Source organism: Tetrao urogallus (assembly GCF_951394365.1).
Source record: "Tetrao urogallus genome assembly, chromosome: 2".
Classification (NCBI taxonomy): domain Eukaryota; kingdom Metazoa; phylum Chordata; class Aves; order Galliformes; family Phasianidae; genus Tetrao; species Tetrao urogallus.
In genome coordinates this window covers 85,534,275-85,560,190 of record NC_136814.1, presented here as the reverse complement: position 1 = coordinate 85,560,190, position 25,916 = coordinate 85,534,275, and the positions used below count along the sequence as shown (strand labels likewise).

The following is a 25,916-nucleotide window of genomic DNA, read 5'->3' as shown; positions in this document are numbered from 1 at the left end:
AGGGCAGGGAGGCGTGCCTGGGGGCGGGGCACCACAGGGCGGAAGTAAGCGAGCCGGAAGTAGGCGGGGCGACTGCTGCGCGGGAAGCGGGAGAGCTGCCGGTGCGCGGGGACGGGTCGGGATGTCGGCTTAGGGCTGGCGGGGTCTCGTGTGACCCTTCGGCCCACCTCACCCCTTTCTCTTTTCCTCATCCCTGTCGGCAGATGGAGTTCAGCAGCAGAGCTCGGCAGCGGCACCTGAGGCTGGCGGGGGACAGGCGGGAACCGTACCCCCACAGCCTGCAGTTCTACCAGGAGCCCCCCACCGAGAGCATCTCGCTGGTCGAGTTCGAGAGCTTCGCCGTGGACCGCCTGAGGCGTGAGTAGTGTGCGGCAGCCCTCGGCCTAGGAGCCCGCCTAATTGTAGTCCAGTCCAGACATCTCGAACCTTTGATTCTTCTAGTGGAGTGTGTTCTGGACTGGTCTAGGTGCCCCTCTGCCTGTTGCTGATTTAAGTTAGCAGCTCACTCATGTTATAATGAAGGCCTGTTAAAGGAGAGCTTGTAGCTATTTCAAGGAGCTCTGAGTGATTTCACAGTTCAGCTTCAGCCAGAATTGTGTGGTTTTGGGTTATAGTCTTGTTTTTCACGAGAGTGTTTTAGAGTCTCTGGATATCTTGATTGGGTGTTTTTCTGTGCAGGCGCTGAGGTCATGGCTAGGAGCAGTGCCCCCGGAGAGCCACAGAATGCAGGTTTCTGCCACTGCGGTGCAACTCTAGGGCTGGTCTCCTGGTTGGGTGTCTCCCTGCTCTGTGCCCTTTCTGGATTTCAAGGCTGGATGAGCTGTTGGGTTTGAGGGACATAGTAGGAGTGGTGGTGATGGGTCACTGGTTGGACTAGATGTTCTCTTCTAACCTTAATGATTCTATGATAGGATGAACTGGGCCATGCTTTGTCCTCCTGACTTCTTACCCTTTTGCTCCCATGCTGCTAACAGGAGTTTGCATGGCCTTTATTGAGTCCTTTTTTCGAATCATGATAGAGTTAGATTTCTTCTCAGTATGTTATCATAGAATCATAGAACAGTTTGAGTTGGAAGGGACACTTAAGGTCATCTAGTTCCAACTCCCTGCAATAGGCCTCCCTCTACAGCAGGTTGCTCAAAGCCCCATCTAACTTAGCACTGAATGCTTCCAGGAAGGGGGAATCCACAACCTCACTGGGCAACCTGTTCCAGTGTTTCACCACTCTCACAGTGAAGAATTTCTTCCTAATATCTAGTCTAAATCTACCCTCTTCCAGTTTAAAGACATTTCCCCTCATCCTGTCACTACCTGCATACTGTGACTATGGACTACAACTATGTTGTAACTATACAGACTATTTTTTTTTTTCCTCCTCTCAGTGCTCAAGGTAGTTGAAAACCTTGGTGTGAGCTATGTAAAAAGTGGTGATGTGTACAAAACTAAGCTGGAGGCTGAGCTCCGGAAACTTAAGTTTCCCTACAGAGTAAGTATAAATGAAAACAAGGAACTACTTCTTTCACACTGTATTTTCTATACACTGTTCAGAAATTCTGCACAGATTACTATTCCTAAAGCTTGAATTCTGGCAGTTTGATAGGATTTGTCTTTAAGAATACACATTTCTTTCTTTTGGGCAGTCATCTTCTTTAATAGTTCTGTGTTTGTGGTTATAGATGTAAATAGTAATATGATGTGAAACAGCAGAGGTGAATGAACTGTGGATTTCTAATCTCTGAAATAATAAATTTTTCTGTAGGCTTTGGCTGAGGATGATTATGATGCAAGAAGAAAGGATCATATTTCTCATTTCATATTGCGCCTTGCTTACTGTCAGTCGTAAGTACTTTCTGGATTATTCTTTGGTCTTATTAGTAAGTTTAAGTGTGTGTATGTATATACGTGTTATTATAGTTCGTGTAGGGCTGTATGGCTACTAAACATAAGGGTAGGTTCAAGTAGAGGCTTCTCTGGAAAGCTAATTTCAACTGAGATGTTAAGAGATATTCAGGATCAAAATTAATATCCAAGATTATGTAGTTTTTAAAACTTTGTAATGTAGAAACTGTTGATTTTATGCATGGAGCATTGATATAAGTCTCTTTCTTTATTTTCAAGAAAGAAATCAAAAGGTCTTGTCAGTCATTGATTTACCCAATTACAGAAAATGTAAGTGAACTGCTCTGTCAGCTGTTGCTTACTGACCGAATGAAGAGAATAATCTGATTATGTGAATAAGCTTTATAGTAATGTCTAAAGAAAGCCTTACTTCTCAGAAACTAAAAATACTGAATCTGAGGTTTTCTTCACTGACTGTTATTTTCTTCTAAAGTAATTGATATTTATTTATTGATTTATGTGAAATCTAAGGCATGTAGTTTGTCCTGCCAAGTGCTTTCCTTCAGTTTCAGCTATAGTCTCTGGATGAAGTTACAGAGGTTGTCAGTGCTTTATGTCTATAAGCAGCTTTGTTGTGCATCATCCCGACTCCTTGCCATTAAAATCCTGTTTTATAGTTAAAACTAGCAAGTACAAAGTGTGTGTTCTCTCTTGAGTAGTGGCTATCTCTGGAATGAAATGTTCTTATGTTCTAAAGCCAGATGTTCCCCAAAAGATAAATCTGTGAGTCAAAAAGAATAAATACCTAGTTCTGCATGATTTTATTGTATTAGGTCAGAAAAAATGAGCCTGGCACAAATTGTTACATTAGGTGGTGAAAGCTGCTAAGATAGCAGTCTCTGAAAAGTGTGCTTAACACAGCTGCAAAGTTGCTTGACTTCAGTTCCCAGTGGCTTGGCAGAGGGGGTGTTCACAGGCCTGTTCTGCTGCACCACCTGTTTCTAGCAGTCCAACAGTGCCACCCAGGGGTGCAAGTCTTCATCATCTCTTTTCTCTGTCAGACCTCTTGTAAAGCGGATTTTGTTTTGTATTGATTTGTACGTGGCCAAAATGGCATGGAGTGATCAGCTGCACCTTCTTGTTGTTTATACTGGTAACACAGTCTAACCTTTCACTGTCCTTCTGCCTTATGAAATCCAAGGCTTTAAAACTTACTCCTGTGTAACATTCCTAAGATATGATTTGTGCAGTCTTGAGTGAACAGATTCATTTGTACCTTTCATACACGCCTCTGACATCACTTATATCCAGCAAGATCAGGAAACAGAAATATCTTGTTTCATTCACTTTCATGGCAAGCACAGCTATAAGGAGAACTTTACTTTGTATGCAGGCCATGACCATGCATTTCTGCTTCTGTTGCATCTCTCTTCACTTTTTCAGCTAGCAAGAATCTCAGCGGGCGTGAGGGCATAAACTTCATGTTTCTTGTTTAACATGGAAGAGAAAATCTTTGCCTTTTCTCTGACAGTGAAAATCTTTTCAGTCAATACAAAAGTGTTTGAAAGTTTACTTTTTTGTGTTCTGTCACACAACATAAGCATAAGGTGTTAAATACAGACCTTTCCTCTGCGGTCTTCTGGTTTCAGCTGCCAACCAAGATAGAATTCTGGCCCATGCTCTGACTTCACATGTTGACTGAAGGGGTTGGTAACTGAGCTGACATTTAATTGTGGAAAGTGATCTGCTAGCTCTAGGAGCACTTTCAAGTCTTCCTAAAGTACTTGTATCTACTTTGAAGCATCAGTATACATCTGTTTTTCTTAACACTTCTTGTGGGATGAGTAGAATTTTTTTTTAATGCATATGTAGGAGTTATTTTTTTCATACTAAATTAGACCATCAGATTCACAAACAGAAAATTGAGTATTCAGTTCAAAAAGCTGGGAGGTGTTCCTCGCTTCTTTACTTCTGCTACCTGCAACTATAGCAGCTTGCTTCATTGTGTGATCACAGCAACACTGCTTTTCACTTAAACTTGTGGCTTCAATAATAAATGTTATTGCTAATGTGTTTCTGTAGTGAGAACGTGTGTTTCTCTAAATAGTAGTAAGGAGTGTAAGTCATTTGGATTTGGAAATGAAGTACAATTTTCCTGTGATGTGAGGAATGTGGTGCTTTAATGATGTTTGCATGAATGTTAATTATGAAGTGTGTGCTTTATAGGTATGGTAATGTTATTCGTGTGAGCAATCTCTTAAGCCAGTCTGTCAGCTATAGGAACAATCTAAGTAGATAAGTGTATTATGTTAGAGATAAGTTCAGTGTTTCTTTGCTTTGGTAGCTTAAGTGGGTAAGTGGGGACTACAGCCCTTGATCTGCTCTTCCAGAGGAAAGGAAGAACCAGAGACTGCCTGGCACCCCACATTCTTGATATAATTAATAATTTCTTTATTACATAGGGAAACAAATTCAACGTTAAGGACAAGAGTAAAATTGTATGACCACAGAATTTTGTTACTGGCCAGGATGACCACAGAGGAGCTGCAGAAGTTTGTTCATCAGCTTCCATAGGTTGCATAGATTATTGATACATCTGTAGTAAGAAATCTATCAGTACACAGGGCTGTACTTCACAGACCACTTTACCAAAGCCTTTCTGTCTGAAACTGTAATTGGAATAAGAGCTACTTACATTTCCAACCTATATTTTGAGTAGATATTTTGTCCTTGTGTTCTTGTTTGTGGTTCTCCGTGCTCACCTGCAGCTGCTAAACTCTTTTTTTTCTTTTGTCATGTGTTAGATGTTGTATTTGTATGGTACTGAACCTCAGTGAAGTACACATATTTTCCCTAGGCTGATTCCAGTGTGTTTTTTGCTTAATGTAGAGCACTGTTTTTACAGTATCCTTTCTTATTTAACTTCTCCGTTCCGTAGGTTATTTGCCTTCTTTTCCAAACTTGTTAGTTTGTGGATTCCATGACGAAGTCATACTTGCATTTCAAGTTGTGTTCACACTGTTGGACATCTACATCATCTCTCATCTATGGTGAGAGAATGCATAATCAGAAAACATGATTGTTTAAATTATTTCTCTGCAGTGAGGAACTCAGACGTTGGTTTCTTCAACAAGAAATGGATCTGTTTCGATATCGCTTCCACGAACTGACTGATGGCCTGAGGCAGAAATTCTTGGATCATGTTAACTTATCATTTGAAGCTGTAAGTGTGTTACTTTCTGGATCTGTATCACGTAGGGTATGCCTGATGCTTTTTAAAATTGTCATTAAGGTAGTTTTAATACTTCTGTTTTAAACATGAAATGTGTACATTGAAAAAGATCCAAAACACACAGAACTCCTGAACTTGGAGAATTGTTGTTAAGTTGTTCTTCTGAACTTGCAGAAATGAGGGTTCAGTGGGGTGTTCAATTTGGTGCTGGAACAACAGAAACTTTGGTCTACTTCATCAACCAACACTTAATTGAAAACTGTAATTACGAAAGCAAGTTAACAAACAGTATTTCCAAAAGGTTATAGGTGGTATCATAGAACCCAGATTCAAAGAGTACTTAACTCTTAAGAACATTAAAATGAGAGAATGAACTTATGAAATTCTTCAGGAATGTAACTTACTGCGTAATTCTCAATGTGGGTGAAAATAATAGGCTTCTATTGTGCAAGTATCTATATACATGGTTGTATGTTTAAGCATGCTAAAATCAGTCGGATTCTGCTTGTTTGTGCATGTTATGGAACTTGCTGAAGGTATAGATGCGTAACCAAAGCTATCATTTAGTTTAAAAAGCTAGTATTACATGCAGTAGTTGAAGAATTTGTGTATAATTTAAAAACAAGTAGTAGTAATATCCGGTTAAGTAAGCTTTAGCACTACACAAACATTATACCCACACATAAATGTAAATTATAGGACTTAATGTTCGTATGATCCAAATATTTTAGCAAGTGATGAAACTTGAGGGTCTAACTTGCATACAGTTATTCCTCTTGATGCTGGGAACTTGGTAACCTGTTCACAGAATCACAGAATGGCCAGGTTTGAAAGGGACCTCAAGGATCATGAAGCTCCAACCCCCCTGCCGTATGCAGGGCCACCAACTTCTCCATTTAACACTGGACCAGGCTGTCCAGGGCCCCATCCAATCTGGCCTTGAACACCTCCAGGGACGGGGCATCCACAGCCTCTCTGGGCAGCCTGTTCCAGCACCTCACCACTCTCTCTGTACAGAACTTCCCCCTGACATCCAACCTAAATCTTCCCTCCCTCAACTTCAAATCATTTCCCCTTGTCCTGCTGTTGTCAACCCTTTCAAAGAGTTGATTTCCTTTCTATTTGTAGGCTGCCGTTAGGTATTGAAAGGTTGCAACATCTTTCACTCTGCAGCCTTCTTTTCTCCATGCTGAACAAGCCCAGCTCCCTCAGCCTGTCTTTGTAGGGGAGGTGCTCCAGTCCCCTGACTCTCCTTTGCACCCACTCCAGCTGTTCTTTGTTGCTACCTAGCTATAGGATGAAATTAAACTTTTTCTGTCCTTGGTTCGTTCTGTTTCCACCCTATTTTTTAAACCTTGAAGAGGTTCATTTTGTGTTAATTTCACAGAATGAGAGAATCATAGAATGGCTTGGATTGGAAGGGACCCCAAGGATCATCACGTTCCAACTCCTCCGCCACAGGCAGGGCCACCAACCACCAACTTCTTTTCTGTACAAATGTCCAGTTGTATGCAAATGTTTTAAATACAGCCAATGTTTTATCTTTTTATTTAAGAAGCAATTTGAATTTCACCCATTGAGTACATGCTATGGAGAATATAACTGACTTCCAAAATTCTGTAAATACTCTTACTCCACAGTTGTGTTCTCCTTACAATCAGCTTCAAAGGTTTTTTCCCTTTTGATTTAAACTCACTGCAGTTCTTTGCCAACTTAGTGAAAACCTTTGGAAATACCAAAACTGTGTAGACCAAAACCTGAAGTTTTTGAGATGATTTACAAAACAGTTCCTGCTGCTACTCAGTCCATTTAACTTCACTATTTGTGTAAGAAGCCACTGGGATGTGGGCATTCTAAAAAAAACTGCAAGCTTGATTTGAATGCATCCTTGAGATGCTCTTTTTGAGCTGCTTACAGACTGTGTTGTAATCAGTTGTTGGAAATAGCTTTGGCCAATCTGAATTTTTGGTAAGTGTAGAAGATGCTTGGACTGAAGTTGCTCACCCAACTGGAATGCTTTCAGTACTCAACAATTTAATGATTTAACACTCAGTGCTCTGAAATGTTATCCCACCTCTTTATTCCATCATGTGCAGGAGGTAGTACTTATGGTACTGACTGAAATGTCAAGAAAGGAAGAGTGTAAATGCAAAGCAGGAATACAAGTGGGTGAGCAGGAGTGATGGACCTCATTCTCACTGTTGTTTGGTGGTGGTGAGCTGTTATATTTGAACCATGGTATAAAATGGCGGCCTCATACGATTCCCTTGTTGCAACTTTTTTGTATTTTAATTAATTTTATTTTAAACTCTTCTGTAGATGATTATTTTGATGGAGACCCTACTGGAGCCTTTAAAAACTGACACTTTTCCAGTTAGTTATTTGACTGCAAGTAATAAGAGAGAAGTCTACTTGGTGGTATCTGGCCATGTAACTATCTTAATTTATTATCTTCATTTACCTTCTAATGCAATACCAACAGCTTTAAACTAAACAGCTTTACTGCTGCTGGTACTGCATTAGAAAATCAATGGTTTCGGATTTGTACTTTTCAGGCACTTTAAACTTTGATAGTGATATCTCTTTAAAACCAAAACTGATTCAATTTTGAAGATGATTCTATCTTAAAAGTAATTTGTATGGCTTTCATTAATAGCTTCACCCTCAAAGTTGTGCTTGGGAGCTCAAACAATTTAGAATTTAGCCTCTGTTTTCTCAGAAAGTAAGTTTTAGTTGAACTCTCGAAAGTGATGTTGTCAATATAAACTTCTTTCCAGTGAATAGAAAGACATTGAAGAAATTGAACATGTTCAGAGGGTTTTGAGTCTATTCTATGCCTTGTGCATGTTTAAAAAAAGAAAAAAAAGTGAAAGAAAAATAAAGGTTTGAAGGGATTGTGCTGTTATTGTTTATCACTAGATAAAGACCTTTTTATCTGTGACATGTAATTTTCAGCTCTCAAAGCATGTTAAATAGTCTTTGTGCAAAGTCAGTCATACAGGGAGTACAGGATTTCCTTATGCAGCTCTCAGGGAGAATTAACTGGTGACATTTAAGTATTCAGAGCCCATCAAAGAGGATTTGCAAACACAGGTGTGCACTTGAGATTCACATTAATTTAGGGGATTTAAGCATTAATATCATATTAGAAATGAATAATGACAGCTATGTCAGTTTCTGACAGCGAAAGCCATTAATGTATTTTAAAGATATTTAAAGGGAAATACCCTGGTATTTTCAGTGTTATAATCATGGAAGGAGATACATTAGGCTCAAAGCTTTTCAACATAGGGAAAGTATATTAACAGCTTCAGAGGTAAATGACACTTAAGGAGTAAACTGCAAAATGAATTTTTCTTCCTTGCTACAAGCGGTGGGCAGCTGTTTTCTGTTGTTTAATTTAGGAGTAGCTGGTTTGATTTCTGTCAGGTGATGCTGAATAACGCGTTTGGCATCAGTTGATGTTATGGCTGGGTCCTGCTTTCTGCTGTAATTTTTAGCAGTGAGCTTTGTCTCTGCTGTTTTTGAACTGCTGTCCTGCTGTCTTTAACTGCTTAGTTATCTGCTTGTGAAGGTGTCTTACGTGAATGACTTTGAAGGCTTTTGATACAATATGAGATAATTTTCTTTTGTCCCAGAGGTCTGTTGTACTGTCAGGCAGTCAGATTGGCTTAGAACTGGTTGTTTTTTTATATCCATGTGTGCTGTGCTTTTTTTGCTATCAGATGCTTTGATTTGTTGATACATTTTTCCAGGAATTAAATTTGATATCTTGGAGCACAGGATAAAATGTCACTGAAATACAAATTTGGGATAAAGCTTTACATTTTGTGGATTGTCTTGATTGATCTGTTCTCCTGTGACACTTTTTCCATCTTGTCTTTGGATTGTTAGCTTCTTCCTGAAGCAGACACAGTTCCTTGTTGCTTCCACAAGAAATAAGCGTTATCATGACTTAGTCTGCCGTGTAAGGTGATGTATAATTGAATTTGGATTCCCTGTAATGCTTCTGTTCTTTATTATTCTGCACATTTCAGAGAGATAAACTTCAAAGTGCAGCATATTTTTTCTTGAATATGTTTTTCTCTGTTAGTGTTACCTCTCCACAGAGCATAAAAGATCCTATTTAAATTATCTTAAAAGTCTTTACCACTGAAAAGCCTCTTGAAATTAAAAAAAAATATTACAGCTTCCAGGTTAGATGTCATCATTTTTGGGTAGCTGCCAGTTGTTGGAAAATAAACTATCATAATTTTTTTTATTGCTGCTATAAAACAGGTTGTCTTATTATAATACTTTGTATCATAGTCATGGGGAAGGAACAGCAGATGGGAATATTCAACTGGGGGAGCTGATGCTCTGTTGTGCATCTATTAGCATTTGGGACGGAACAATATGAACTGCAAAATAAAAGGAACAAGTACAATTCATTAGTGGAGTTAATTTTTTTCACAGTAGCACTTCTTTGATGTTGCAGTTAAAATACTTTCTATTTTAGCAGCTTTAAGTGCTAGAAATTAAAGTTTAATTTCCGTTTTTATGATCAGAGCACTCCTTTGAGAGACTTTCGGATATAACTATTATGCTTTTTTTTCAGTAAGCATTTATTTCAGTGGTGGGGCAGTTGTATAAATATTTGTAGTGTAGCTTCTTGAAAAAATGCTTTGACTGCCTTTTTAAAAGGTATGGAAAATCCTGAATTCAGATTTGGATTAATGAGAATGGGGCAAGTTTGTGTCCTGAAGAAGAGACACAGGTGAAAGTAAATACCCAACACTGTGTTTGTTCACTGAAAGGTCGTGGCTGTAAGTATTCACTTTGGTGCCAAGTGTATAAACCATACTGTTCTTCTGTTTGGGTTTATTTGAATCCCCTGTCATACAAAGTTTAACATTTCTTCATTTCCCAAGCAGGGTGAGGGAAACTTTTTTTAAAAGCAGAAACTGTCTAGAGCTAAATTTATTGTATGGAAACTTGCATCAAGGTAAAACGGTAACTGCGTTCAAGGAGGCTTGCAGTTTGCACTTATGAAGAAAGTGATTCTGAATTTTATCTTGGTTTCCTCCTCTGGAATCTTATGTTTGCTTGACAACCAACAGTACTTGTCTTATAGATGACAGTAAAGGTCAGAAAAGACACGTAAGTGGGAAATAGAGCCTTATTGTCATTGTAAGCTAAAAATACGTGTTCTGCTGCTTGGTTGTATGCTTAAAGTTGTAATAGAAATAAATTCTGTGTGGAAGGGCTTATGTGAAGGTTAGTTGATTTTAAGTGCTAGAGTTTTAAGGAACATAATGAAATATATACTATCAGCACTTAAAGTGTAACAGGTTACTTTAATTCTAAAGTACTTATTTTCAAAGGAAATAAAAAATTTCTTTTTAATCATTCAAGCTTTGAAAGACGGATTTGATTTCATTCAAGTGAAACCAAGTGGCCTCTTCACTGCAAAGAAAATAGGTCATTTCTTAAAAAAAAATATATATATATATATATATATAAAACAATATATATATATTGTCCCTGACAAGGGGAAAAAGGCCTTAGCTATTAGGGAAAGTTCCCAGGAGCCCTCTTTCCTCAAAACAATTGGCAGTGTGGGTTCTGCTCAGCCACTAGGAGGTTCAGGCTCTTGTACTGCAGATCTGGGACTTAGGCCAAATGGCAGGTCTGTTCGCAAAGGAGTGTTGAAGCAATGGTATTTCCAAAGCAGTTTTATTGACTGACTTTAAGCCTTGCTCTTAGCTGATCTTAAAGGGTTTGAGCTGACTTCAAAGCAATGTGAGGTTGTTTTTTTTAATGAGTTAGCATTATAAGGAATGTGGAGATGGAGTAAACTTTAGACATTTTAATGCAAATTTTAATAGTCTTAGAGCTGATTGCAGTGTTTTCTTACAGCAATTTTTAATAAAGCTTGATGCATAGAAAAATACAGGTATGTCTCATAAATCTGAGAGGTGGAATAGTTGAAAGGAAGGAGGGGAGAATGTGCAATTATTTCATGTGCTGAGAGGACGGATGGCCTGAGATCTTTATTTACCCTTCTTTAATGGACCCTTGAACTATAAGCATGACTTAGTTTTCTCCATGATTAAAAATAAGCTTTTTGCTGCAGTAATTCTAGTTGTGTATTTATTTGAACATATGGTGTTGTAATGTAAAGTTGTGGAATTAAATAAGGAATGAATGTGATTGAATAACATACAGCTACTGGGGATGTCCCTTTTCACCTTCGTAAACATAATGAACAACAGTTTATGTGAATTATGCAAAATGCTGATTAAAAGTTTTAATTTAGTAATCATCTCAGTTTGATTAGCAACAGATGCTGATCATCTGCAGAAATCCAAATGGGCCATTATAAGATAATTCCACAAGTCAATTTTAACCAATAAAAGCTAATTAAACTAAAATGTGAACTGTACATTTAAGCTACTCATGCCCCTTTTAGTGGGGTAGAGGACTATGATTCTTACTAAATAGCTTTGTACAATTCATCATTTGAATTAAAGCAGACTGTGAAGATCTTACCTACAATTGACTTCTTCAGTAATGGATACTACACACACCTTTGCAGCTTTGATTATATGTTCTTTTCCTGCTTTGAAAAGGTCATGTATACTTGGAAGTAAAAGTTGCAGAACGGCTACTGTAAGAATGAGCTAATGAGTAAAAACATTCTTAGACTTGATCAAGCTGAAAAAAATGAGATGGATTCAGAGTATTCTGAACTGCTTCATGTTCTGCTGTAACCTTGGATTTCTAAAAGTGATGTGAAATGGCAGCTCTACCAGAAACGGAGTGGAGAATAGGTGTCTTCAACATGATGGTCTTCAGCTGATTTTAGAAGTGGTGGAATGGTTGGGGCACTGTGTTAACATGCTCTAGCATTCTGTGGTTGACCAGGTGACACTGAACTACAATTTATCTAATAACTTGAAAATGATGGAAGAATAGCAAGTCCTAACATCATCCTTGTGGATCCTCAGTCCTTAGCAATTGATAATTAGAGATTTTTGTGGAAGAAACTTACTATGGACCAGGAGGATGGTCTCATTAAGTGTCCTCTCTTTTGAAATATTTTCATTATTTTTGGGGGGGCCATAAAAAAAGAGAAAGCTGGGAAATAGTGGGTGGACTTATATAATTAATTATTTCCCCCTAATGATATCTATATGTTGTTCAAGAAGAAAATAAATGACAATCAACGTGTTAAGTTTATTTTGTAGTAGTTGAGTCTAAGTGTTTCCGTGATGAGTTTATTCTTCACATAGCAGTGAATACACTAACTTTGTAATGTTTATTTCATTCCTTTTAGCATAGCACCGTGAAAGCTGATAGGATGGTTTTTACAGTAAATAATTGTACAATTTCATTTACTAGTTGCTGTTTTGGCAATAAACATCATAAAATCCTCTGCAAACACACAAATACTCTTATCCTGCTAATCCAATGATTGAATCTAGATCAATGCTTAAAATTTAACATTTGTTAACGAGTTTCTGTATAATTCATTTAGCTTTTTTATTTATAAATGGAAGAGAACTTATTGCCATATTTCTCATAAGAATTTTCCTTTAATTCTTCAGTCATGCATGACCCTAATGTCTATGTGATGTTTCTAAGTTAACATGGATAGAATCGCAGAATCATAGAACGGATTGGGTTGGAAGGGACCTTTAAGATTATCTAGGTGCACCCCCTGCTGTAGATAGGGAGACCTCCCTCTAGGCCAGGTTGCTCCAAGCCCCATCCAGACTGGCCTTGAATGCCTCCAGGGAGGGGGCATCCACAGCCTCACTGGGCAACCTGTTCCAGTGTCTCATCACCCTCGCAGAAAAGAACTTCTTCCTAACATCTAGTCTAAATCTACTCTCTTCCAGTTTAAAGCTATTTCCTCTTGTCCTGTCGCTACCTGCCCTTACAAAAAGTCCATCCCTAGCTGTTCTGTAGGCCCCCTTCAGGTACTGGAAGGCTGCTGTAAGGTCTTCTTGGAGCCTTCTCCAGGCTGAGAGTGAGGCTGGTCTCTTCTCACTGGTGACAGGTGACAGGATGAGGGGAAATGGCCTCAAGTTGTGCCAGGGTAAGTTTTCTGTAAGGGGTAACTCTTTACAGAAAGGGTTGTTAAGCACTGGAATAGGATCCCCAGGGAGGTGGTTGGGTCACCATCCCCGGATGTGTTTAAAAACCGTTTGGATGTGGTGCTCAGGGAGATGATTTAGCTGAGGGTTGTTAGATTTGGGGTAGTATGGTTAGGTCGTGGTTGGACTCGATGATCTTTAAGATCATTTCCAACCTGAGTGATTCTATGGTTCTATGATTCTACTTCTCATCTTATCATAGCATTACACTGGCATATTTATAGACCAAGTTGTCATCTAGCTTATTTAAAAAAAAATGTATTTCTGAAGTATTTTGGAGGTTTTTAAACAAGCTTTTATTTTTATAAATTTCTTTATAAAATAAATCTAATTTATTTTAGATTAGTGAAGACCTGAAAAATGAATTGGCAAATGAGCTGTTTATGTCAACTCCTGGCCTCAGTATGACTAAAGTAAAAGAGCAAATGTTCTATAAGGTAAGTTGGAATTAATAAAATGCTGCGAATTTGCATTCTTTTTCTTTCAAAAGTATTCTAAGGTTTTACTATTATTATACTGAGACTAATGAGAGTTCCTCTTTATTATGTAAGTAGGAGGGTTGAAGGAGGGACTGGGAATATGGAGGGAGCTTCACCTGTCACTAGTGGCTTCTGTTGTCCCTTGTCTTGCCATGAAAAAGATCTTCAGTTTTAACATCTCCCAGACAAATCATTTGGCTTAACTGGCTGACAGACTGTGAGGATGGGGACTTTCTCAAATATCTAAAACTAGATTTAGTTTAACTGTGTTAGTGTGAAATTCTTCTCTTCTTGCTTGTTACCAAAAAGTAAGACGTGTGTAGTGTAGCCTGCTGATGGATGGATTTCAACCATCTTTGCTTCCAAGGCCTTTTATATGTAGTTTGCAAGAATGAAAAATTTTGAGATGTCTGAAATTGAAGGTTTACAGAAGCTTAGTTTTAAGTATCAAATCAGTTAGTGTTCAAAGCTATGTGATCAGGCTAGGTTGTTATAGTTAGAAATTTTGAGGTATCTCATTTTGCCTAGCTTGCTTACATGTCCTTGAAATTAGATACTGTAAGTAGATGACTTCTTATAAATGAAGTCGGCATTTCCTTTCGGAATCTTTGTGTTTTGCCTGTAGCTTTATTAAAGGACACAGAATAACTTAAAGCCTCATTGGTCTGTTTTGAATCTTAGGGTTGTAGTAATTTTACTGTGCTTTTTTGCTGTTTCATGTTTTTTTTTTTTTTTTTTTTTTTCCCCTTTCCCAGGTTGGACTGTCAGATGCTGTTGATCTGTTTAGAGCAAGAAGAGTGTTTATTAAAGATGGATTTGCATTTGTGCCACTGAAGGACATTGATGCTATTGTTTTGAATAACTATAGAAAAAACTTATCTAAAGCACTGGCGGTAAGGGTTCAAGCTTCATTTTATTAATTTTGTTGCATTTAATGGCACTCTTGAACAAAAGCTATTTTGATTTTTTTAAATTTATTAATTTGGTTTTACCTATGAAAAGTGCTCACATAGCTAAAAGCAAGCAAACAAAAAGACCCTTCATTAGTAAGCTGAGTGTTTCTTACTTTTAGTTGATATTTACGATACATACAGTGTTCACTGTAAATAATTTTCTGCTAGAGGATTTAAAAGCTCTTTCCTACATGAAGAGTAATGTGACTGTCTTTATGTCTGTGTTTTAAGTGAGGTTTTGCAACTTTTTTTAAAGAAGTTCTCCCTGCACCCCTCCTCTTCTGTCAGTGAGAACTAAAGTAAAGAGAAGCAATACTAAGTTGGAGGTTGTCAAGCAAAAATAGGTCTTCGTTGTATGAATGCTGAAGTATCAGGGGATGCTTATGGTTAACACTGTATGTAAATTGGTAATAATGCAGTGATCAGTGTAAGAATTGCTAGATTTATTATTTTCAAATCTTCATAGGGTTTAGAAGACAGTCATCACTGCAAAATCTTTGTTTTGTTAGGATTTGATGATTAAAGACCATAATATTGTGATAATGCAAATTAGATTCAAATGATATTTCTAAAGATTGGCTTGTCTTCTCTGAGTAGTATTTAATCTCCTGTGAGTCAGTTTGCCTCTGGCAAACAGTGTTGGCTTTTGGACTGGCTGTTCAAAGCTTCTAAATGACAAAGCACTCTGAATATAGTCAAAAGATGGTCTTTCAGACATGTAGGTATGAGGAATCCTTCTTTATTGTTGTCTTTAGTAGTTCAGTTCTTCAGTGATAAAGAAGAGCTCTTTGCTAACAATTCTTTGAGATGTTATTGATTATGTGTGCTGTGTGTTGTGCTTCTGGGAGGTTCCTTGGTGTAATCCCAAGAAATTGCATGCATGCGTTTTTGAAAGGACTTAGCATATACAGCAGTTATTTAATAACCCTCTCTTCTTAAGGAGCTCTGAAGCTGTTATACTCTGAGGCATACTAGTGCTAAAGGTACTGTTCTTAGGTCACCAAAACATTGAGAGTTTGGAGTGTTGGCCTTGCCTCATCACATTGCCCGCTACGTTGCTGGCTCAGCCCACTGCCTACATGTGTTATGGAGTGGATCTAGCCAGGTTTCTAAAGGAAGAGTAATAAAATGTGAATGAAATGAAAGAGTGAATGCTATTGATACTGGCATTTGAGAAAATGGTGAATACCTCATAATACATACTTTCAAAAAGGCTTTATGTTGAAGGGAATGTATAAACAAGAGGGAGAACGGCTGTTTACAAAGGTGGATAGTGATAGGACAAGGGAGAATGGTTTTAAACTGAGGCAGGGGAGGCTTAGGTTGGATATTAGGAGGAAGCTTTTCACACAGAGGGTGGTGACACACTGGAACAGGTTGCCCAAGGAGGTTGTGGATGCCCCATCCCTGAAGGCATTCAAGTCCAGGCTGGATGTGGCTCTGGGCAGCCTGGTCTGGTGGTTGGCGACCCTGCAGGTAGCAGGGGGTTGAAACAAGATGATCATTGTGGTCTTTTCAACCCAGGTCATTCTGTGATTCTATGTCTTTGTCCCTGGTACAAATTAATTTTGGTCACATTTATGCTTCACTTGCTTACTTGTCAGCCCTGTGAAGCAGTCATGTGTGTTTCATCCTTTTTAAAAACAAGTTTAGTGTTTCAGTTATGCATCTGTTCTTCAAAGTTCTGTCACAGGGGGAGTTAATACTCCTGGGAGCCTCCTTGGCAGTTGTACATGCAACTCAAGTTCATTATTTGTGCAAAATCAATAATGTAAGGACCTTCTTTCTGTTTTCTCTCACCCATTCATTGGTAAATAATTTTGTGTCTAATAATGACTAACGGTAGAAAGCATAAATATTTTCTGTTGTATGTTTTAGATTAGCTCTACATTTTTTTTATAACATAAAGCAAACTTTTATTAATTCAAATTGCATTGTATTTTATTCATGAGAGTTTTACTGAGTTTAAGCAAACACACTTTTCTGCAGTAATGTTATGTTGCATTTGATGTTAATTTCAGTTATAGTGATGTAGAGAACTTGGGTTTTGAAATTATTAATAGCGTTAAGTGTCCTTTTTTGTGGATAATTGCTTTAACCTCTGATTTCTTGAAATCAGGAGATTCTTCAGTGAAGGTGTGGGTTAGGGCTGATGCTCAGGATATCAGACCAATGTCTCAGATGTGTTAAATTCAATACTGCACAATGAAAGGTGTTTTTTTTTTTTAAAAAAAAAAAAAAGTACAGAAGTGGCACAAAAGGGAAAAGAAGAGGCTTTTGAGTCATTGGTTTGACTTAATGCTGTTTTGGCAGTTTTGTAACTTGTTTGGACTAGAGTTTACACTCAGCAACCTTTGGCCTCTGCAGTTTCAGCCTCATGTAGTGAGCTGAACTGGCTGTAGGGATGGCTGGTATCTCCCACGTGGTGGAGGTGTTGCAGCACTTAGCGAGAGCTGCCATGCCATTTCTCATCCCCAGAAATGACATTATCTTTGAAAATGCATTTAAGGATTTTTGAACTGCTCTTCTTGTAGTACTACTTAGTACTTAGTGTCAGATACAGACTGTCTTCCTGCGTGGTTGAACAGAAAATCCTTTTTATAGATAATGTTTTTAGGTTGAGCATGTGAAATGCTATATTTGGTTATTAAAAGAACAGTAGTAGTCTAAATGACTATGACTAAACCTGTCTATTATGTGTGCTTAGCAAGGTGCTGGCAGCGGGGCTTCGTGCTCCTCAGTGAGGCGAGGCTTTAAACCAGAAGAGGGTAGCTGTGCATTAATTATAAGGAAGAAATTCTTCACTATGATGGTGGTGAGACACTGGCACAGGCTGCCCAGTGAGGTTGTGGATGCCTCCTCCCTGGAAGGCTTTAAGGGCAGGCTGGATGGGGCTTTGAGCAACCTGGTCTAGAGGGAGGTGTCCCTGTCTGTGGCAGAACCTAGGAACTAAGTGATCTTGAAAGTCCCTTCCAACTCAAACCATCTTATGGATTCTAGGTTTGTGTGTGTCTTTTTTTATCTTAATATCTTACAGTTACAGTGTTACTCTTGAAAGAATGTTTTAGGTTTTAGTGCTTGTTAAACATAACTTATTTGCAGATCAACAAACGCTTCTGAACGTAAACAGTCCCATTTTACACAAGTTCTTTCATTGTCAGTTTAAAGAGTACTTTGCAGAGATCTGCAATTATTTTTGTTGGCAATGGCTGTACATTACAATCAGAGCCTGACAGCAGTCTTGCAGAAGGGCTGTCAGATCTAAACAGCCATGATTCCCCCACCCTATGGTTATCAGTTGAAGTTACAGCTTGGTTGGTCTTTGTATTATAAATCCACTGCAGTAAGTTGCTTTTGTGAAAATGTTTTGTGAGAATGTGATGTAAGATTAAACTTTCTGCAAATGAAATTAAATAAAAAAAAATAGACTCCGATACTCTAAGAAATTGAGATTCTAGTCCTGATAAATACCATTTTAACAGGATGTGCAGTTTTATTTACAATTTTACTGGCATGTGTTACAATACAATTTTAATAGCATGGTTTCTTTTTAGCTTGCTTAACTTTAACTTAAGAGCACAGTTATATGTTGCAGTATGACCTTGTTAATTTGCTTGGATGTCTACAAGTCAATTTTCTAGATTTTGGGGGTTGAGCACAAAGACTTCACTGGCTTTTTCAATTTTGATGTGGTTTTTGTTTATTCCTCTCTCTTCTTGGGATTAATGTTTGAAACAGTTAGAAATATTGATGGCGTTGCTTTCATTTTTACTAATATTTGTGATGATTTGTCTTTTAAAACAAAACGTTTGTCAAACATAGGCTTTTGGTTTGTGTATGCTGTATATTCCAAGAACCTCTATTCAGATATGGCATGCATAGCACCATCTGTTAAACGGTTTCTTCCTAAAACACCTGTGCTTTCAAGCAGTGAAGCAGAAGGCTTTGTTCCATGGCATTAATGTTGAGAAAGTATGATTAATGATGCTCTTGCCACTTGAAATTCATTTCGGGTATTGTGTTCCCAGTGCTAAGTAATTCCCTATAACATAAATGGATGATTTTTATAATATGCGCCTACAAGGTTAGTAAGGTAATAACTTTGGCACTGCAGTGTAAAACGTGATTACATTCATTCTTGTCCTCTGTATTTCCCAGATAAAAGCATTTCTGTGAGTTTTGCAGGGAAGCAGCTGCTCTTCATTTCTTCGTGTTTTATTGTAAGGTTATTGTGCAAGGCATAGTTCTGCTGAAGAAAATGGTGATGTGTGGAGTGGCAGAAACAAAATTAAAGGAGGCAACTTGAGTGTGTACTTGTGTGTCAGAGAGAACGTAAACCTTCGGAATGGTGAAAGCTGCTAGACTTTTCTTTGTGGCTGCTTTTCTGTAAAGAGTTAAAACTCTTCAGTTGTCCTTTTGTTGTTGATTATTTCTCTGAAATCATCAGTTTTATCTCTATTAATTGCAGTGAATATGTTTTAGTGACCATATAGCTTGCTAGCATAAAGTAATTGTAATGTAAGTAAAAGTAAGTGATGTTAGAATTCGAAATGAAATTTGAATGGATTCAGTATTTTGCCCTCACATTTGTTCTGTCTGTTGCTTGCATCTACTGCAGAGTACAGCTTTTTTGTAAATATTTTTGCTGTCAAAACTATTGCTATGATCCTTGGATTATCCTCTTTGATTTGATTTGTACTGAAGCAATTCTGTCTCCAAATCATCTATGGTGTGTTGTGGTAGTAAAACTCATACAGCAGAATGCATGGGATTTGAAACATGTGGAAGGCTTCCTTAACTCTTAGCCATTCCTTGGATTACAGAAAAATTGTTTTGGAATGCAGTACAAAAGTAGGAAATGCAATTTATTTATATTTTGTACAACAGTGTTAGTAACCTAGGAATGCTTCAGTTAACATAGTACCTTTTATAATGCTACAGGACAAGAATTTATTAACATGCTGGCAGCAGTAACTTGAGAATGATGCACTCAAGTCAGTAAGAAATAATTGTAGTGACATGTGAGGTCAATAAATAAAACCGAGTGTGTCTTTTTGTATGACTTTCTGTTAGAAATTTAAGTTTCAACGATACTAACTAAATCCCACTTACTCTAGTGGGGATTTGAATTTTCCACCACTCTACATCAGATGGTTCATTTTTGAGATCCAACTTTCTCCAACAAGAGAAAGGCCACTAAAATGATCCAAGGATCATTTGATATGAGGATAGCTGACAGAGCTGGGGCTGTTCAGCCTGGAGAAGAGAAAGCTGCAAAGTGACCTGATAGTGGCCTTTCAGTATCTAAAGGGGGGCTACAGGAAAGAAGGGGACAGACTCTTTAGCAGGGCTTGTGGTGAATGGGACAAGAGGAAATGACTTCATGCTCAAGGAGAGTAGATTTAGGTTAGATATAAGGAAAAAGTCTTTTCCAGTGAGAGTGCTGAGGCAGTGGAATAGGTTGCCCAGTGGTGTTGTTGATGCCCCATCCCTGGAGACTTTCAAGGTGAGGCTGAATCAGGCCCTGGGCAGCCTGATCTAGCTGTGGTGTCCCTGTTCCCTGCAGGACAGTTGGACTAGATGGCCCTCAGAGGTCCCTTCCAACTCTAACGGTTCTATGATTGAAATAGCTTACAGGCTTTATAAATGGTTCAAGTGGTACGATGTAGCTTCTGCTGCAGTGAATGTTCGGTCATTAATTTTTATTTGCTACACTGAATATTTGCATACAACTGCAGATTTCTGTAAAGGAGCATAAATCTTGGATATTCTTTGTCTAAAGGAGTTTGTTAAGAAGATGTAGTTGGTAACAAACTGCTCTTAGAAGAGAACACTTACTGGGCTTAGTCAGTAGATTTTTACATTGGTTGTTGAAAAGTACTATTGCTACCTCACTGAGGCATTTGAACAGATGTGGTCAAGTCCTGATCCTTAATTTTTTGACATCTCCTGAGGGTCTGCTGGATTCGTCCTAAGTTTGACTTAAACTCTCCCAGATCTTAGACTAAATTTCCCTTTTCTGTAGAGATAGCGCTCTTGCCTGTTTGCTTTTTCACTCTAGCAATTCATTTCATTGCTTCTGTTGGAGAAACTAAAATTTCTGAAAGCTTTGTGGAGTACGTGGCCTTGCCCATTTCTTAAAACTGGACTTTTGCTGCTCCATTTCATCATCCTTTCTGATCTTCTATTCAGTACTTCATAGAAATGTATTTTTTCTTTTGTTTCCCTTCATTACATTTGAGTGCTCACTCTGTGTTTGCTTTTCAAAATAATTCTTGCTGTGCTTGCTAGCTAAGAGCTGTTTTGAAGTAAGGGGGAGAGGAGTATTTTGGAAGATTTGCCGTGCAAGCCTCAAAGTTATGAAAAGCCCACAGACAGAGCGGGGGTAGATGGATGCACCTGCATTCATCACTGCGATTTTTCATCATCTCCTGTCTGTAATCCGTGTTTCTCACCATCCTTGATTAGATGTTAGATTCCAGATAGCGTATCACACATTTGCATAAACTTAATCTACAAGTATCCCATGTTTCACCTTTTTAATAAACAATTTTTAATAGCGTATTAAATAGGATGCTTGTAGGACTTGTTGCAAATAGTGTTGATGAAATTACAAAGTCTTGTAGCTGCTGAAAGCAGCATGTACAGTGAGTGTCAGGTTAGGCATTTAAGAAACAGCTGGAGCCGTGCAAGTTACTAGACTTAATCTGTAAGCTATTTTGAGACCTAAGTTAAGCTGTAATGTCTTAAATTTTGGTTCAGCTCTATCTGTGTAAAGCAAACTTTGCAGGCAAAGAGAAGAAGGCTGTAATCGCTGTAGAATGTAGAGGAATAAGAAGATGTTTTAAGATGTTTCATGTGAGCTCATGGAGCAAGCAAAGAGAAATAAGTTAAATCTCCCTAAAAATTGTGAGCTGACTTTCAGTTGTGTGGTGGTTTTTTGTTTTGTTTTTTTTTTTGCATGTTTCTCCTTGTAACACAGAGAGAAAGATTTCCCAAGCTAGTGAATGTATATTACATATGAAATGTTGATGTGTTTTGGCCATTCTTACTGATGATAAAGATCATCTGACTATCAGGGAAGGACTAAAGGTTAAACACTTTCTTTTTAATCTGCAGGCAGAATGGGAAACTGCCATAGCTTAAAGTGAAATAAATTGAACAACTGACTGTCATATCGGATGACAATGAGGTTAATGCAGTATAGAACCTTTCCACAGGTTGGAGCACTTCTCTTTTAAGCAGCAAGCGAAAGAAGAGCATTGAAGTGAACAGAAGTCTTATCTCAGAAGTGCCTGTACCAAGAGTTCTTTAAAAGAAGTTCTTCTGTAAGACTTCTAAAATAAACACTAATAGTGAGCTTTTAAGAAAAATCTCTTCAAACTTGTCGAATAGTTCATTTTGACTTTTAGATATAGATAAAATGAATATTTTTTTTAGAAATATGGGTCACTGTCAGTGTTGCTGCAGCTGGGTGGTTTCATTTGTGTGGCTTTTCCTGCAAATTTTCACAGAGGAATTCACCTTTTAATATATTTCTTCTGCAAATAATTGCTGCACGTGTGTTCTAGAGAGGAAATGGAACTTTGTGGAATGTCTCTTTAAAGAAGATAATTCGTCAGAATGATTTTTGCTGGTAATAGGAAGGTAAGGAATGTTGTAGAGACAGTGAAATTGAACAGAATTTTAGTATTAAAGTGGCCAAGCTTGCTGCAGCAGCTTCAAGAAAATACAGTGATAGATTTAGTCAGAGCCACAGTAAACATTTTAAAAATTGAGAATGCTGTATAAAAACATCCTTGGGTCTTATAGGCAACCTGTGCTGACAGTCATGGAAATCACTGAGCGCTGCTTTCCTGTTTTGTGTCCATCTCTCCTGTCTGCTGATGCCTCGCTAGCATTAGGGAAGAGGCCAAACAAACAAAAAGCTCTCATATGCACGTTCTGCAGTGAAAATGGGTTTGGAAAGGTGACAAAGGAATCTTAGTGTCAGGAGAGTCTCCAGATACAAGTGAAAAATGTGCTCTGTAGGTTTTGAAAGGACACTGAATTAGCTACTCGTTGTCTGAGTTATGGCTCAGTAGAAAATACAGTGAAATACCACAAAATAGATGAATGCAGATATGTAGCTTTGGTTTATAGGTAGCTTGTGAAATATCTTTTTTATTATAATTATCTGTAAACAAATTCCATTTTGTTTAAATACTCTCAGGGCTGATGCTTAAATAATCTGTTTGTTCAAGGCAAATATCAGAAGGGAAAGTTATTTTAATCATCTGCCATGAGTTGAGCAAAGTGACGTGATTTGTTAATGACTGCAGCCTTTGTTTACATAGGTACATACTGATGTAAGGGACTACATTTTGATGTAGTGCTTAAAGCTTCTTATATAATAGGAAAAACTCAACTGCTGTTTTTTTGTTTTTTTCCTCCTATTTATTCTGCTAAAAGAAATTGAATGTTCTGTTACCAGCTTTGTTGCCCTCCTTAAAGTTAGGGTTTCTTACTTCAACCTTTTAATGGATAGGTGATTTAAAAAAAATAAATAAAATTCTCATCTGAACTTTTGACCTGGGAGGAAGAAAGAGGTGTTTTGGATTATCTGGTGTGTATTTGCCTATGTTTAGACTTTGGAGTAAAGCTTAATTTTCAGTCAGGACAGGTGCTAGTGGAAAACTATTAGGTGTTGCAGTTCAACTGCATTGTTAGATAATTTGTGGTAATGCCTGAAATAAAGGCGGAGAGATGCTCAGAGTAGTAATTAGGGGACTATTAATAATGAAAGTTCTTCTAAGCTGCAGTTCTTGAAGTCAGCATTGTGACTGGATCTGTGATTTTTGAGCAACAACTTATAAGCTCAAAGGCAAGGTTAATTCTTGTGAAGTACAGGCCACGGTCTGCTGCCTGCCTGCCTGTTTAGAACCTGTATTGTTTCAGGAGCTGACGCTGAAATGCCTCAATTCGGTTGACGCAAAGAATACATTACGCAAAGCCTGAGCCATAAACCTGTGTTCTGCTCAGAGGGATAAAATGTAGCTGAGGAGTGCTGGAGAATGAAAACCTGTCCTGGTCTGTGCAGGATTCTCTGTCAGCGTTGGCAGCCGTGTGCAGCAGTTTATGAAGGTCACTGTGAGCATTTCTTTCAGAGGGAATCTTTTCCTGTTCCTCAGACATGAATTCCATTACAAGTAGTAGCAGGGTATAGGATATTTGCAAATAAATGCATTTTCTTAAATTTCCCATAATCTGCTTTGCCTTTACGGCACTGTCTGGAAGCCACAGAGTAGCATTCCCAGGAATAGAAAAGACTTTACATGTGTTAAACATATGTTTCACCATATAAATACACTGTTTTGTATAGCGGATGGTAAAATGCTTTTATGTAGCAAGTGATTTGTTGAAGCTCAAGGCACTTATATTTTCTTGTGAATATTAGGTGTGACTATCGAAATCTGAGTCATTGGCACTGAGAGCTTCGTAGGCCACTGATAGCTGTTCCTACAGCCAACTTAAATGACACTCAGTCCCAACCACAGTGCGACTGAGTTTGATGAGATGCAGTTTGGCTTCTGTTATCCTTCTTCTTAAACTTCTGCGTTAACCACTGTTTGTGTGTAGTGTAGTTTCTGCCTTAACAAGCAGCAGGCTCAGCATGAGCCAGTTGAGTTGCTTGGCAGAGAAGAGATTTGTCAATATCTTGGACTGGATCAACAGAACTATGTTAGATAAAAAGGATGTCCTTTTATTTTGCACTCATTAGACTGCCTCTAAAATACTGTGCCCAGTTTTGGGGCTACCATTACCAGACAGATGCTGGGACAAGTTTAATCCAATTCTACATTTTCTGCCTTCTGCTGACAAAATTGAGCCTGTTGTTTGACAGACTTTCAGGTCTTTTCCAAAAGAGCTGTTCCCAAGGAGTTGGCCGCCAGCCTGTACCAATGTAGGGACTTACTTTATCACAGAACTTTTCAGTTGTCTCTGGTGAATTTCACAGAATCCTTAGAGTTGGAATGGACCTCTAGAGGCCATCTAGTCCAACTCCCCTGGAATGAACAGCAGTGCCACAGCTAGATCAGGTTGCCCAGCCTTGTCTTGAAAGTCTCAAAGGATGGGGCACCAACCACAACACTAGGTTACCTGTTCTCATGCCTCACCACCCTCACTTTATCAACTTGTGTGACAGGAGATTACTTGGTAGATTGGTAGATCCTGTGCTCAGTCCTTTTTGACTGCATGGTCATTCTCTTCCTTGACTAATCTCTGAGGCATAGAAAACTCAATAAAGATGAACAGAAAACATAGAGGGTAGAATTGCTCTGTAAAATGCATTTGTATTAAATACCTGTCTCTAATTTGTAGCAGTAGTCTTTGAAGTTAAAATAGTTCAGAACTAATTAATTTATTTTTGGAAACTATTCCTTTTTTTTTTCAGTTGTTTACTGTGTCCTGCCACTTAGCAAATACTATTAAACGAAGCAGTTTTAGTATTAGTTGAAAATAGTTTTGCATGCTTGGGCTAAAACAATTCTATATTCATGATATTCAAACTGCAAAGTGTGGAAACTGCTAAATACTTCTAGGTAATTGTCAATTTTTCAGTTAGCTTGTAAAATGTTTTAAAACAAAACTTTTTTAAAGTCTTTGTTTAGTTCCTTAAAGTGAACTGAATGAAAGTATCATTTTCTGCGTTGAGCTTGAATTTAAGGAACCTTTCAGAAAAGCAGATATAAACCCAGAGAGAGTGCTGAAGTTAAATGCTTTGTATCAGTTTTTCCTCCAGGTCATTGCAGCGCCACAACTTAGCTCTTCCAGGTGTTTTGCTGTTGAATTTGGAATAAATTATTGTGTCTCTGACAGTTTGTTGGCCGTCCTACTTCTGATCAGCACAAAGTTAATGCTTGAGGCTTGGAAGAAGATTCTAGCTTGCTGTTGCATTTAATCTGGCCTGAAATCAGACTGTCAGTGCATTCCTGTAAGGGTTTTTGCCAGGCTCGTGATCGTTACCTGTGCCTATTAGCTGGCCTGAGGGGCTCCACCTGCACCTTGTGGCCTTAGCCATCAGAGGGCACCGCAGGAGTACTGAAGGAAGGAATGTGGAGCTTTTGTGCCTCTCTGTGCAGCAACTGTGCGCTATAGAGAAGGTGAAGGCATGAGACTTAAGTTCTTAATTCTGAAGAAAAATATGTAATGCAGAATGGATGTAAATGAGGTTGATTTTATTCCATTCATATACACCAAGTGCTGGTAAGCATTTCACTAAATGTCATTA

At 38.2% G+C, this 25,916-nt stretch overlaps 1 protein-coding gene across 1 annotated transcript in view; it reads left to right on the top strand.

Moving 5' to 3' along the window:
• Positions 1-203: 203 nt before the first annotated feature.
• Positions 204-25,916, top strand: part of PRIM2 (DNA primase subunit 2) — a gene marked incomplete at both ends in the record, with an annotated part of 84,305 nt that continues 58,592 nt past the window's right edge. Inside the window, 6 exons of the mRNA XM_079549948.1 lie at positions 204-357; positions 1,383-1,486; positions 1,760-1,839; positions 4,942-5,062; positions 13,554-13,649; positions 14,447-14,584. Coding sequence (XP_079406074.1) covers positions 204-357; positions 1,383-1,486; positions 1,760-1,839; positions 4,942-5,062; positions 13,554-13,649; positions 14,447-14,584 — 693 coding nt within the window. The remainder of the gene's footprint in view (positions 358-1,382; positions 1,487-1,759; positions 1,840-4,941; positions 5,063-13,553; positions 13,650-14,446; positions 14,585-25,916) is intronic.